This window comes from Paroedura picta, chromosome 2 (genome assembly GCF_049243985.1).
Source record: "Paroedura picta isolate Pp20150507F chromosome 2, Ppicta_v3.0, whole genome shotgun sequence".
NCBI lineage: Eukaryota > Metazoa > Chordata > Lepidosauria > Squamata > Gekkonidae > Paroedura > Paroedura picta.
The window spans coordinates 28,377,946-28,393,078 of record NC_135370.1 but is presented as its reverse complement, the minus strand read 5'-3'; the positions used below and the strand labels follow the sequence as shown (position 1 = coordinate 28,393,078).

The 15,133-nt window shown below is 54.9% G+C and overlaps 1 protein-coding gene across 1 annotated transcript in view; it reads right to left on the bottom strand.

Annotated features, from left to right (window-relative positions):
• The window catches only part of LOC143828403 (maestro heat-like repeat family member 5), a 29,260-nt gene extending 14,530 nt beyond the window's left edge, over positions 1-14,730 (bottom strand). Inside the window, exons 1-11 of the mRNA XM_077318835.1 lie at positions 14,677-14,730; positions 12,259-12,665; positions 11,940-12,028; positions 9,753-9,902; positions 8,121-8,234; positions 7,581-7,660; positions 6,300-6,435; positions 4,367-4,462; positions 3,196-3,300; positions 2,564-2,699; positions 835-953 (exon numbers count right to left, since the gene is read on the bottom strand). Coding sequence (XP_077174950.1) covers positions 835-953; positions 2,564-2,699; positions 3,196-3,300; positions 4,367-4,462; positions 6,300-6,435; positions 7,581-7,660; positions 8,121-8,234; positions 9,753-9,902; positions 11,940-12,028; positions 12,259-12,664 — 1,431 coding nt within the window. The 5' untranslated portion in view covers position 12,665; positions 14,677-14,730. The remainder of the gene's footprint in view (positions 1-834; positions 954-2,563; positions 2,700-3,195; positions 3,301-4,366; positions 4,463-6,299; positions 6,436-7,580; positions 7,661-8,120; positions 8,235-9,752; positions 9,903-11,939; positions 12,029-12,258; positions 12,666-14,676) is intronic.
• Between the last annotated feature and the right edge of the window lie 403 nt (positions 14,731-15,133).

The following is a 15,133-nucleotide window of genomic DNA, read 5'->3' as shown; positions in this document are numbered from 1 at the left end:
CATGGAGGTCCCTAGGAATGAATGACCTCCAAAATTCCTATAGTAATAGTAGGCAGGAGTTCTGGCCCTGCTGGTGGACCTCCCGAAGGCCCCTGGGCTCTGGCCCCTGTGAGACCCCGAGTGTTGGACTGACTCGTCCCCTGGCCTGATCCAACAAGGGCTTCTCTTTTGTTATTCCCGGCCGCGGCTAGCCTGGTCTCATGAGACCTCGGAAACTCAAGAGGGTCTGCCTTGGCTAACACGTGGATGGGAGACCACAAAGAAGAATTCCAGGGTGGCGAAGCAGAGGCGGGGAAACTACCTGTGAATTTTGGGCTCTGGAAATCCTGTGGGGGGCCAAAAGCTGGCTACACAAACTGCACCTTCAAAGAATTCACCTGGACATTCAAACTGCGCATGTCTGGGGGAAGTTCCTCTAGCACTCTCTTCCAGAGATGGACTTTCCCCAGACATGCTCAGTGTGAATGGCTTCCCATGGGTGTCCTGCTAAAAACGCAGCCCAGAAAGTTTCCAGACCCAAAGGGAAACCTGCCACGTGGCCTTCTGGAGTGTGGTTTTAGGGGGACACCCATGGGAGTCAACTGGAAAGATGGCGGGAGAAGAAAAGGCCTGGGAGGGAGATTATTTTTAGGATGATTCTGTTAGTATTATTAAATGTATAGTCTGCCTTCCTCCTGGGACTCAAGGCGGATGACATGATCATACCCCATAAAAGCCCCGCCCCATTAAAGCCCAAGGTGGCTAAAAAGACCCTCCTACCACCCCACAGTCATCAAACCAAGGGTTCGCCCGAGAGGACAGAGGACTCTGACCTTCGGCGGTCTCGGGAAGTACCTGGGCCACTTTAGAGGCGTCGTTATGAAAGACGGAAGGGCTGGAAATGAAAAGGTCTTCTCGCTCCCATTTCACGATATTCCCCTTCTTGTTCTTGGGTCTCTTGTCCATCTCCTTAACTAATCAGAATGTTTCGGGAGGGAAAAGTCAGCGTTAGTTTCTTCCCCATCCGCCGGCTGTTCCCCACTTCAGGCAGCCCGCCTGGGCCCCATCTGCACACGCTAGATCAGTGGTCCCCAACCTTTTTATCACCGGGGACCACTCAACGCCGGGGACCACTCACCGGGGACCACTCAACGCCTTTTACTGAGGCCCGGTGGGGGGGGGGTAGTTTACTCCTCTACTCTCAACCACTGCCCTAACGCTCTCTGATCGCTATGGTAATGTTTAAACATCCCTTCAAAATAAGATACAGACACGCCACAACAATGAACATAAGGAACATTTTCTTGTCATGGAAATCTTAACACATGACAATGACAAATCAATGGTTACCCTGAGCTTGTTTCTCTGCAACGAGATAGTCCCATCTGGGAGTGATGGGAGACAAGGACACCCGAAGTGTGTTGTAATGTAAAGGGCCGGGGGGGGGGAAGGGTGGGTGGGGGGGAGAAGGTGTCCCTCGGGGCCACCTCCAATTAGTCGAAGGACCACATGTGGTCATCCGCTAGATGATGCGCTTTCAATGCCCTTTCGAAGAATCCAGCTGCAAAAGCGCACTGAAAGTGCATTATCCAGTGTGTGCAGAATGGGCCACTGGTCCCTACTGCCGCTTTTGCATTATATCTTGCCGTTTCCACACTGTGGGTGCCCTGAGGAGGGGGGGGAGACCCTACCTTAGAAAAGTTTAGGAAGCCCTGAAAGGCCAATTTATTTCCTCGGGGAGGGGGCTAATGGGATATAAATAGCAGGTATTTGGGGATTTGGGACTTTACTTGGTTGGGATTCAGTTGTGAAGAACACCCCCGAAGGCAGAGATGGAATTCAGTGAGATCGGAACATGCTGGAAAGGGGGCCAGTGAGAACGGAGGAGTGCAGAGTTCTCCCTTTGGGTCCCAAAAAGGGAGCCAAGCACTCTGGGTGGGAGAGACACTTCAGGGAAGCAGGGTGTGTGAATGAGATCTTGGGGCACTTGGGGACGGGAAGCTAAAGGCGAGCAGACAGGGTGATGCGGCGGTAAAGGAGGCAAAGGCAGCCTTGGGCTGTATGAAAAGAGGCATCCCATCAAAATTGCAGGATGTCCGAGTCCCACCGTACATCCCACATTGCTTAGACTGCTCCTGGAATCCCATGTCCAGTTCTGGAGGCCCCACTCCAGAAAGGACATGGACAAAATGGAGACGGTGAAGAGGAGATGGCCAAGCCAAGTGAGGAAAGGTCTGGGGAAGAGGAGGTGGAGAGGGGACAGGACGGCTCGCTTAAAGTATCTCAAAGGTTGTCATTTGGAGGAGGGCAGGGAACAGTTCCTGGTGATGGCAGAGGATAGGACCCACAGTCATAGATTTAAACTATGGGTAGAAAGGTACAGGCTACAGATCAGGGAATCTTTCTTTACAGTCTGAGTACTTCTACTGAGTACTACTACTGAGTCCTCATTTTAATAGTGCTGCGATCCCCCCCCTCCCCCGAGTCTGTCAGGAGAGGACGGAATCAGCAGTTCAACAGTAAACAAATAAATAAAGGTGAGCTTTGAGCTGGTGGTTTTCAGATTTCCCAGCATGCCCCTCACCCATTTGGCTCATGGTCAGGTGGTGGAGGTGGTACATCGCTTGGGCCGCCTGCAGGCCAATCTCCTTCACGCTGTCCATGGTCCGCATGCCCAACACCGCCACCAGCTGGCCAAGCAAGGAAAACTCCTGCGAGACCTGAAAGGGAGAGGGAGGTGGGAAGGGGCCCCCAGGAAGCCTGCCGTGCTTTCCTCCTGCAGGGCCCCAGGCTGCCTCACTGGCCCAGAGAGAAGACTCGCCCCCCCCACTTCCCCCTCGAAGGGGAAACACCCTGGACCCCCACTTCTTCCCCTGCAGCTGACGGGCTGCATTTGCACTGGGAGGCATCACTGCTGCAGCAGCCCCTGAAACACTCAACAGCGTTGCTGTCAGGTCAGGAGGTTTCATGAGACGCTGCTTGTTTGTTCAGAGGTCTCACACAACCAGTGGGGGTCCCTCTAGTCCAGCCTCCTGTCCCACGCGGGGCCGCCAGTTCCTGGGGCAGGCCCGCAACAGAGCCCAGAGGCTGTGGCCTCCACAAGAACATCAGGAGAGCCCTGCTGGAGCTGCTTCGGGGGATCCAACAAGATGCCCGGCATTTCGGTCACGGGATGTGCCCCTTGGGACGGGCTCTTCCGCTCCCAAGGATGCTCACGTCAAAATCGAGGTGTTCGGCGGCAAACTTCAGCACATGGCTGGTGCTCCTCACGGCTCTTTCCCGCTCGTGGGGCATCTCCGATTCCATCCAGCCGTTGGTGTGCTGTGAAGAAAGAGCACACTGGAGACAGAGAGCAAAACCAGACCCAGCAAAGTCTCCGTTCCAGGACCACTCCCAGAACGGCCCGTTGGGAAAGGACAAGGTTTGAGCCCAGTGGCACCCTGAAGACGCACAGAGAGAATTCGGGGGGTCTAAAGGGGAAGGATGGCTCCTCGCCAGAGAGCAGAGATGAATTCCCCTGGCAAAAACAATGGGTGTTTGGCGTGGGCTCCACGGCATCGTACCCCTCGGAGGTCCCCGCCCTGCCCAGCTCTCCCCTCCCATGGAGTGGCCTTCCTTTCTCGGTGGGCTGGTCCTCTCCCCACTGGAGAGCTGGCTTGTTCCTCGCTGTGGGCAGGCCGTGCTGCGGGGGCCCCTGAGCGCCCTCCCCCCTAGAGAAGGCTTCCTCAGCCCGGGTTTCCTGGAACAGCCCTGGAAGGGTTTTCTGCAGGGGTGGGAGGGGATGGGTCTTGTACACACATTTCCTCCAGTGATATGACCGCAGAGGGTCATGCCAGTCTGCTCCCCCCTCCCAAAACGGCCAGTGATGGGCCCGGAGGGGGCGGGGAGGGGTGGGCCCCCGAGTGGGCGTGTCCACAGCTCTGCTTCCCAACCGTATTCTGCACGATCGCACCCCTCCTGGGGTTTGTCGAAGCCCCAAGGATGTTTCAGGGCTTTGTCCATGGTTAGAAAGTAGAGAAAGGCTGATCTAGAGTTCCTCTCCTGACCTCCAGGGAGCAGAGAACAGCTCACCCCAAGAAAACAGCCACTTTGGGCGGTGGCCTTGATGGATGCTCCTCTCCTTGGGCTCTGCCCAGGGAAATCCCAAGTCGGCCACCTAAGCAGCTCCCTAAAGGCCATGCATGCCTGCTCTATGCCATGGAATAGAGGCTTTAAGCTGGGCCTGCATTGAGCAGGGGGCTGGACTAGACGCTGGTCCGGCCCCTTCCCACTCTACGGTTCGATCCTGGATTAAGCAGGGGCTTGGACTATATGGCCTGGGTGGCCCCTTCCCACTCTAGGATACTATGCTTTTATTAGGCCTTAGAGGAGTTACTAGTTCCCTTACTATCAATATTTCTTGAAGTCCATCCATGTTGGGCACCTCGGACAGGAGGCTGGTGAGCACTGAATTGCACGCGCTCATCGTCTGCTCGTAGAAGTCCTAAAGGGAGAGAAGACAACGCCGTTAGCATGAGCCAAGGCACGGAGAAGGTCAGTCTGCCAGACGTGGCCAGGGCTGGGGAAAGCAGGGCTTCTATTCCAGTGGAATATCCAGACGCGTTTGCAAGCAGGACAGGCCCAAGGGTGAGCCTCCGGGACACAGCTCTCACGTGCCAAAGGGCCGCCATTCCTGAGGCTGCGTTTATAAAAAGCAAACGGGTGGCATTGCAGAAAGAGGAGTGTGGGGAGAACAGGGACCTCAGTGGGGCCCAAGGCCACCCAGTCCCCCCTCCAAAGCCGCCCTTTCCTCCAGGGGCACTGATCTCTGCCGTCTGGAGATGTGGTGCAATTCTGGGGGATCCCCAGGCCCCACTTGGAGGCTGGCATAGTCTCTGCTAGCCCTAAAGGGAGAGAGAAAAGGAGAGGGGAGGGGACAATAAAAGGAGAATAACCAGGCAACAATGTGTGGGGTCCAAGAAGATGGCTACGTAGATACCGTTGAGAAACCAGAGAGAAAGACCCTGTTCCTCTTTCCAGAGAGAGGGCAGGGGATGGGTCCACTTTGCCACCCCCTGGGGCCCCGATCCTCGGGGCCTGGTCAGGGGAGAGTTCTTGGCATTGGGAAGAAGGGTGCAGGGACAGATTGGCAGCTTCGACTGAGCCCTTTCCCACCAGTCCCACCGGGCTGGGAATGAGTTCCTGCCAAATGGCCATTGGCCCCAGGTTGCAAAAACAGTCCCCCTTGGGGCCAGCCATTCCAGGGAGAGGGTGGGAGAATCGAGAAACAGCAGCTGGGATGTTTGCTTGGGGGAGGTGTGAAATTCGAGGAGGGGAACAATGATGTCCAAAAGAACAAGCAGCTTTCAAAGGGGAGGAGATCAATTCATGGAGGAGAAGTCTGTCAATGGCTGCGAGCTATTGTGACTAAAGGGATCCTCCCCATTCAGGGGCACTAATCCTCTGAATCCCAGGGTCAGGAGGCAAACTCAGGGGCAGGCCTGGTCCTTGCCGCTGGCCCTCCCACCGGAGGAGCTGGTGGGCCGCTGGGTGAGCCAGGATGCTGGACTGGATGGGCCACTGGCCTGATCCAGGAGGGCTCTGCTCATGTTTTGACGAGTCAGCAGCTAAAACAGTAGAAAGAAGATGCAGCAGGACAGGAGAAAGTTGAGGGACAAAATCCAGGATAATGTGGCGACCCTCTGCTGATGGTTGCCAACTCCAGAGGGGGAAAGTCCTGGGGATCCCCTTCCAAAACCTCACCCCCACCCCCCCAGGCTCCACCTCCAAACCTATACAAAATTCCCAATCCATAAATTGGCAACGCTGGATTTGACTGTGACTCTCTCTTCTGCAATACTGAGGCCGTTTTGCCAGCAACAAAGTCTCAGATCCAGATGTTCGACTGCAGGCCGACGCGGCCCCCCTATCAAGCAGGGCTCCTCGCCCTTCCTAAGCCCGTGGGCACCTCTGGAATCCTTCCCCAAGAGCATGGGCTCAGCCACAGCATGGCTGCCTCAGGGGGCGGAGCCAGGCACAAAAAGGCAGGGAATGAGGTTAGGCATCTCTAAGAAGAAGCCAACCAGCATCTTGGGCTGAGGGGGAGGTTGCTGCTGAAGTGACTTTTTAAGAAGTCTGCACAACCTACCGAACTCCCAGGGGGAAAAACCACGCTGGGGGGCCGTGCTCTGAAACCACAGGCATGGGTCAGGCGATCCCTTGTGTCCAATTGCAAGGAGATGAGTCCCATCCCACCTGCCTTGTCTCTGAATCTGAACTTAGTTCCTGGCCAAGACACCATGTTTTTCAGTTTTGACCCCTGGACAGGGAGGGGGAGGCACCTGAGTTTGCGTTGGGTACGTAGAGCTGCCTGCTTTCAGCTTGGTCATTTTGAGAGCTGGTAAAGAATACACCTTCTTGATGGTCTTGCTCACTAAGTTGGATCTGACCTCACAGTCCAGCACAGGCTTCAGGAGACTGCAAATAAAACAGACAGTGGTGGAGGTGGGGGTGGAGAAACATTAGGACCCCACCACCCCGCCAAGGATGCACACACCTTCCCCCTACAGTCGATTCAACAGGATCAGCTCTGAATGTTTTATTCTCAAACAGCAGAGCAGATGCCAAGTCTGAGGGGTCCCAGTTAAAGACAAGAAGAAGAAGTAGAGATGATTTTAAATATCCACGACCCCAAGGAGTCCCGAAGTGGGACCCTTCCCTTCCTCTCCCACAACAGACACCCTGGGAGGTTGGGGAGGCTGAGAGTCCTCTGACAGGACTGCTCTGCGGAAACAGCCCTAAGAGAACTGTGTTGGAATGGCAATCAGCAAGTAATTTGGGGAAGTCAGCCCTGTGGGGATGTTGTTCAGCAGTGTAAGCAGCTCACTAGTGACATCTAATGAACACTGTGAGGTTGCAGGGAATTCTGAGCCATGTGCTCTGTTTAATCTGAGCTACCCCACCCACTTCCTCCTTTTTGAGGAAGAGAAGGTCAGCGTGCTTTGCAGAAGCAAGCAAGGAGCATCCATGAAGGATCTGCTGATGTGAGGCAGCCATAGAGGCAACTACTGTTTGCAACTACTCTGAAGAAGAAGAAGAAGAAGAAGGGAATGTTTGAATCCCCAAAACCACCACTGAGAGGGGATTGGTGGCTTACAATGATTGACAACCTGAGGAGCAGGAAGAAACCTGCAGGTTGGACACACTTCCGGCTTCTCCGCCACCTTGTCGGGAAGGGAAAAGCCATGATGAGATGGCAGAATAATGCGGGAGGGGTCTCCCATCAGCAAGCGGTCAAGTGTGCGGTTTACAATCGCACTTTTACAAGCAGGAGGTGGCACGAATTGTCCCCCTCTATGCAGAAATGGTCATGGTTTGGGTCTTGCTTCTGCCCGCCAGCCTCGGAGGGCACCTGATACTTCTCACTTGGGTGGACAAGGGCTGCCATCACAGGAAGTGTCTGGCTTGAAGCTCTTCTGCCCTCAAACTACATCCTTTCCTTAGTCTCCTTTGGGTTGTTCCTCCCCCCTTCTCTTCACAACGGATGCCTGGCATTTCTCCGGCTGCAAGGCACCAGGAGCCTGGCCAGGAGAGCTAAGGAGGAGGAAACCTTGGGTACATACGTAAGGGAGCCAATGGTGGTCAGAGCAAGGTGGAGGATCGGGAAGCACACTGACTCCTGGGGCTCTTCTTCGATCATTTCCTGCAGTGGAAAAACACACAGACAGAGGGTCACTTCCAAGTGATGCTTTTAGGCAGGGGTGGCCCAACTGTGGCTCTCCAGATGTCCATGGACTACAATTCTGGAAAGGTTCCCTCAGAGGATGCCAGACAAAGCCTGGGATTCCGCTCCAGTCCCTCCACTCCCCAGATCCTGCCCTCCGCAGGCCCCATTCCCATTTCTCCACACAGAGGTGGCAGCCCTGGCCAGACGACGGCCGCCCCTTTCCGCAGGGGACTCCACTTGGGGACTCCACAGGGGACTCCACTTGAGTCGCTACGATGCAGAGAAGTCTGTGAGGGTCCGGGCCAGTGGAACGGAGGTCCCAGGAGCCTCCACTGGCAGCCTCGGGACCCCAAGGCCGCACCCCAAGCACGTCCCAAGCTTGAGACTCGCTCCCCCAGAAGCCCCCTCCCTGCTTTCCCCCTCCACTTTGACTTACTATTATGCATTGGAGCAATTCAGATTTGTGGGGGCAATCTTGCCTCCGGCTCCCCTGCAGGGCTCTGCTGATCAGGTTGATAGATTTTAGGAATGCTGTTTTAAGTGGTTGATTCTGGACGGAGGAGAAAGAAGCAGGGTGCAGAGAGGTTAGACCACCTTCCAGGAGTGGGTGCTGGGGGGAGGCGCCCAGCTGGAGGGAGACGGGAATCCCAGCGTCCTTCACGCAGGCAATCCCAGGAGCTGGCTGGGACGTTCCCCTCTTTTTTACAATTGAGAAACCCCTGAAACATTCTTTAGGCTTCAAGAAACTCCCAAATTTATTTTTTTTTTTTGGGGGGGGGGGTTGGCATGACCATTTCTGGTCGTATCACCTGATAAAAGTTTAACAACTGAAAAAATAGATATACAAAATGAACCCCCAGCAATTTGGGAAACCCTTCCAGGACCACCAGGAAAGTCTTCACCAGGGGAACGACCCAGAGTTTATACGGAGACCAATCTCAGCTAGAATGGCCAGACCCTCCAGTGGAAGGGGGGTCCCTCGCCACCAGGCCCCACTGGCCAACACCAATGATCTGACTAGGAGGGGGACCTTACCCAGAAAAGACTGGGGTCCGGTCAATATTGCAGCAGTGCATCTATGTCACTACCCAAAGAGACCTCATCCCGTTGGGGACGGCACATCCGGTGTGACCCGGAAGTGACGCCATGAGGTCAGTGGTGGTGAGGTGACACTCTGGCTTTCGGACGAAAGCTTTAGGGTAGAAGTCAAATGGACCACACAGTCTTTGCCCAAAGACCAGAGCGTTGCCCTGCCATCGCTGCAGGACTCTTCCGGGTCACCTCGGAAGGGATGGAGGGACATCATGGCAATGTGGGCGGAGCTTCCCTAGGATGGAGGCGGGAATATCAGCCGGATGTTGGGAGGAGCTTCTGAGCAACGCAGGCTGCTCATGGGGAATTCGCTTCTCCAGACGTGTGGGCTCTCCCTCCTGGGAGGGAAACGGAAGCAGATTACCGGATTATCGCTCGGGGATCCTGTAGGTCATCCTGCATACTGCAGGGGGGTGGACTGGGTGGTCTTTAGGCCCCCTTCCAGGTATATCATTCCACAGTTTCTTTTTCCCATGGAGTCAGAAACAATTATGGGGCCACCTTTGCGTGTGTGTTTGGGGAAATAATACACCCACAAGGCCCATTATTTTTGCACCCGAATTCTTAGCAACGCAGCATGATGTGAAAGGGTTAAGGTAGGGTTGCCAGCTCCAGGTTGAGAAATTCCTGGACATTTGGGGGCGGAGTCTGGGGAGGGCAGGTGTTGCAGGGGAGGGGCCAGAATGTCACTGAATCTGCCTTTTGAAGCAGCCATTTTCTCCAGGGGATTCAAGAGATTCGGGAAGGAGAAGTATATCAGTGGCCAGTAACCCTGGTGACTGGGGGAACCTCCACAGTCAGAAGCAGTCAATCTCTGGAGCACAGAGTGAGGAGGTCACAAGAGGGGAAGGTCTTGGCCTCTCTGCCTTGTGGTTGGCCCTCCAGAAGAACCGGCTGCCCTCTGGGTATGACAAGATTCTGGAATAGAGGGACCCCTGGCCAGATCCAGCTGGGCTCTCCGGATGTTTCCCAGTACCTTGTAGCCCGCACGGAACTGTCTAAGCAGCTCCGAGATGAGGAACTCGATCAGCAGGAGCAGGTCTTCTGTATTGGCCCCAGCGGCCGCATGCCCGTAGGACTCGATCCATGCGATGCAATCCTGAAAGGGAACACGGCCCTGCAGATCCTGGAGGTGAAGGGGAAGAAAGGGAAACCATTCAGCCGTATATCGAGCACAGCACAGTTCGAATCAGCCTCTGGACACCCTCAGCTCCTGAGAGTGTTCAGGAGAAAGGCAAGAAGATGAAAATGTCAAGGAAAGGCCTTAAAAGAGCCAGATTTCTGCCTGGTGGAAAGCACAGCCAACCCAGGGCCAGGGTTTGCCAAGGCAAGAGGGGGAGAGAGGTGGCTGACCATTGCTGGCCTATGTCTAGCGGCCCTGAATGTCCGTGGAGGTCGCCCACCCAAGGACTCACCAAGGCCAGCCCGGCTTAGCTGCTGAGATCTGAGCAGACGGACCTAGCCAGGTGACCCTGTTGAGACACAACTAATTGGCTCAGTGGACTTCGTGTTCCTTTGGGCCCTTTTAGCCTCATGTCCCTCACAGGGTGTCTCTTGTGGGGAGAGGAAAGGGAAGGCGACTGGAAGCCGCTTTGAGACTCCTTCGGGCAGAGAAAAGCGGCATAGAAGAACCAACTCTTCTTCTTCTTAAGTAATCTCAGGGCTCTCTCAGCCTCCCCTCCCTCACAGGGTGTCTGTTGTGGGGAGAGGAAAGGGAAGGCGACTGGAAGCCGCTTTGAGACTCCTTCGGGTAGAGAAAAGCAGCATATGAGAACCAACTCTTCTTCTTCTTCAGTAATATCAGGGCTCTCTCAGCCTCCCCTCCCTCACAGGGTGTCTGTTGTGGGGAGAGGAAAGGGAAGGCGACTGGAAGCCGCTTTGAGCCTCCTTCGGGTAGAGAAAAGCGGCATAGAAGAACCAACTCTTCTTCTTCTTAAGTAATCTCAGGGCTCTCTCAGCCTCCCCTCCCTCACAGGGTGTCTGTTGTGGGGAGAGGAAAGGGAAGGCGACTGTTAGCCGCTTTGAGACTCCTTCGGGTAGAGAAAAGCGGCATAGAAGAACCAACTCTTCTTCTTCTTCTTAAGGAATCTCAGGGCTTTCTCAGCCTCCCCTCCCTCATAGGGTGTCTGTTGTGGGGAGAGGAAAGGGAAGGCGACTGTTAGCCGCTTTGAGAATCCTTCGGGTAGAGAAAAGCGGCATAGAAGAACCAACTCTTCTTCTTCTTCTTAAGGAATCTCAGGGCTCTCTCAGCCTCCCCTCCCTCACAGGGTGTCTGTTGTGGGGAGAGGAAAGGGAAGGCGACTGGAAGCCGCTTTGAGACTCCTTCGGACAGAGAAAAGCGGCATAGAAGAACCAACTCTTCTTCTTCTTAAGTAATCTCAGGGCTCTCTCAGCCTCCCCTCCCTCACAGGGTGTCTGTTGTGGGGAGTGGAAAGGGAAGGCGACTGGAAGCTGCTTTGAGACTCCTTCGGGTAGAGAAAAGCGGCATAGAAGAACCAACTCTTTTATCCACATATTAAGCTTAAAGATGTAGAAAAACAGGAGACGGGGACCATATTTTTTGATACAATGCTGCCCACTGAGAAATATCTTCAGCCTAGGGTTCTTTTGGGGCTCCAGCTGTATTCAGAATAGATTCAGCTGGGGTAAGGCTTTTGTTTTTTGGGGCTCTTCCCTCCATGAAGAAGAAGAGTTGGTTCTTATATGCTGCTTTTCTCTCCGCAAAGGAGTGTCAGAGCAGCTTCCAATCTCTTTCCCCTCTTCTCCCCAAAACAGGCACCCTGTGAGGGACGTGGGGCTGAGAGAGCTCTGGGAGAGACTGATCGGTGAGAAGAGCACTATCAGAGCTGCGACTAGTCCAAGGTCACTCAGCTCAGTCCCAGCTCTCCCGATTAGAAGCCGCTGGTCTTACGCGCTCCACCAAGCTGGCTCCCCCACTCCAGCCAGCCGCATGATCCCTCTTCCCCGCTGAACCTTTTTCTTTGCCGCTCTTACCTTTTCCCGTTTCTCTTCGCTCTGGCTGGACGTGTGTCACAGTTCTCTATTTGGGGGCTTTAATGCCTAAGGCTCGAACTTGGCAGCACTTAGGGAGGCCGAGCGGTGGGGGGTCAGCTCCGGCAAGCGAGACAAATCAACGGAGAAAGAAATGGGTCTGCAACTGTACCTCCAATGTCTTCTCCAGAGTAAGAGACCTCCTCGCTTGCATCTGATTCCCATCGTCTCTGAGCACCATCAGGATTTCTCTCAGGGGGCCTGTGAGGGAAGGGAGGCCGAGAGAGCGCTTTGAGGCGACTAGCCCGAGGTCACCCAGCTGGCTGCATGTGGAGGAGGAGGGGGAGCGGGGGATCAAACCCGCTTCTCCAGATGACAGGCCGCTGCCCTTGACCGCACCCCCACGCTGGCTCTCGGCAGCCTCTGCCCAAGCACGCAACTGCCCTGAGACAAGCCCAGACCAGCTGGCGACTCCTGGGCCCGGCCGGTACCTGGCAGCGCTGCAGAGATCCCCAGAGCTTGCGAGGCTCTCCTGCTCCCTGCGGTGGCGGTGGTGCTGTTCCTGACGGCCGTCACAGGCAGCTTTGGCCATGGGGTGGCCTCCTTGGTCGTATCTGCCTGGCTTGTCCCAGCGGTGGTTTTGGGCAGTCGGCGCTGCGGCAGGAGGGGCAGCATGAGAGGAGGCGTCGGTGTCGGCTTCTGGTCCTCGGAGGACGCTGCCGGCTTGGTCAGAGGCGGGAGGTGCTCGGCATTCCTCCGGCCAGCTGGCTCTTGAGATCTGGCTTGGTGAGGGAGGCTTCGGCCTTGCCGATGGTCGGTTTTCTCACCCGAGGTGTTTGCATCGTTCTCAAGGCTCCTCCTTTTGAGCAGTTTGTCCTTTCTAGACACGGAACTCATCCTGCAATGGAGACATTTAGGGACTTTTTCCAAACTAACCAAACACAGTCAAGGAGACACGGGAGTTTACTCCATCCTCGTTTCCCTCTCTTGATTGGCCTGCTGCTTTAGGATTTTGCCTCCGTTCGGCATGTTTGCTCCCCCTAGAGGCTGATTCAATCTTACATCAGTTTATGCCTGGCATACTGTGAGTTCCCCTGAGCTGTAGGAAGGGGCAGCACATAAAAGGAGTTATTATGAGCGATGTGGAACATCTAATGGAAAGGGAAGTCTAGGGACATGACGTCCATAGTCCTGCCCCCGGGCACCTCGGCAGTGGCAGGACCGCGGCAGTGGCGCCTGAACACTGAGGTGCACTCATTGCTCTGGGGTCGTGGCTGCCGCTGCCAGTCCTCTGAGGCCGCTCCCACCCTGTGGAGAGTGGGGGAAGCCTCAGGAGACTGGCGGGGGTGGGGCCAGCCCAACACGGCACGCCAGCAGGTAAAGAGAGGGGGTGGGGGTGGGGGAGGGGGCAGGGGACAGGGATTCTTGTCCTTGATGTGGAAATTCTACAGAAGGGGCGAGAATAGCTGTCGGTGGATTAAAAATAATAATAAGAAGAAGAAGAACAATAATAATAATAGAAGGAGAAGAAGAGTTGTTTTTTATTCCCCACGTTTCTCTCCCCAATGGAGTCTCAAAGCAGCTTATAGTTGCCTTCTCTTCCCCTGTGGGGGAGGTGATGCTGAGAGAGCTCTGAGAGAAGTGCTTTGTGAGAACAGACCCATCAGGACTGTGACTAGCTCAAGGTCATCCAGCTAGCTGCATGCAGAGGAGCAGGGGGTCACGCCTGGCTCTCCAGATTAGAAGCCACGGCTTTGAACCACACCACCAAGCTGGCTCTTAACAAGAACACCAAGAAGAAGAATATTGCCCTTCAGATGTTTATGCTGGACCTAAAGGAATGTAAGATGAAATCAACCAGGAACAGGAGAAAGAAATCTGCAGAACAGGAAATAAAGATTCCTTGCCAAGAGGTGTAGAGGCCGAAGTCTGTAGACCTGACTTGTTGTCTCGAGCGGCCTGCTGCCTCCCTGGTGCAAGCTTTAAGGATGGGACGGAACGGCTGGACAGGCTCCTCAAGCCCACAGGTCATTACCCCTTCCTTCTTATCCATGGAGGAACAAGTAATACTGCCCAGCAGAGCACGGAACCTATTAAGAAAGACTCTGTGGATCTGGGGGGAAGGCAAAGGGCCTGGGAGCACCGGCTGTGTTTTCATCAGTCCTTCCTGCAAGTGGCAAAAGACTACCCCCTCCCCGGGCCTCAGTAAAATTGTCAAGCGTTGACCGGTACCCGAGGATAAAAAGTTTGGGGACTACTGAGTTAAAACACTCACCTTCTTTCTCAGCTCGAAAGCTAATGCCCTCCCCTTGCCCCGGGCTGTGGGAAAACTCATGAGGTCACACCATGATTTGTGGCATCATCAGGTGGAGGTGATGTCAGGAGGGAGGGGAGGGGCTGTGGCTCAGGGGCACCTCCCCCTCCCCCCTTGCAAGCCCCGCTGTGAAATCTGTGGGCTCAAAGACCAGGCCCCGAGAGTTCCCTTCAGCTCTTTATTGGGACCCCTCCTGATCCTACAGAGAACTCAAACTGAACGGGAGGATCCCTCCCACAGCTCTCCTGCCCGCCAGTGAGGGGCATGGGCGCAGCAGGGGCAGGGAGCAGGATCTGGCCGTGGGGGTGGGAAAGACCCCTGACTGAGAACCCAGAGAGCGGCGGCCAGTCTGAGGAGACAAGACCCCCTGGAAGAGCCGAGGGTCTGGCTCGGCCCCAGGCAGCTTCGTCCGGTCTCCCCCTCCCCAAAATACCACCCTTCCCGCTCCTCTGCCCCCAAATCCAGGAATATCCTAACATGCTGTTTATTTATTTATTCTTTGATTTATATACCACCGCTCTCTTAGGCTTTTGGGTGTTTACAATAAAACAGTAAAACCACACTACCTTTAAAATCCCCAAGGTAGATTAAGAACCTTCTTAATATTTTCCATATAATCTCCTCCTGTCCTGATTGGCTCTTTGGAGACTTCCTGCTCCTTTGGGCGTATGTCCCCCCTGCTTGCCTCCTGAATAAACTGAATGAACACAGGACGGAACAGTGAGAGCGTTAGGACTCTCTCTGTCTCTCCCTTTCCACACCAGGTTTTTCTCTTCTCAATAAAAGGGTTTTATTCTTTCAATCCTCATGGCAGCTCACCTCTCTTTGCATATTTAGACTCTGCCAACACCAACACAGCCGTTTCCTGCAAGGGAACTGGTCCCTGTGGTCTGGAGCCCAACTCACCCCCTGCAGTGCTTGCCACTAGTTGATGTTGGCTGCCATTGCGGGATCCCTCTGGACTGGCCACCCTAAAGGTCACCCAGACTTTTCTTCCCCCCCAGGACACCCGTGCATGTGCAAAGGGCAGAGTTAGCGTTTTGGGTTTTGTT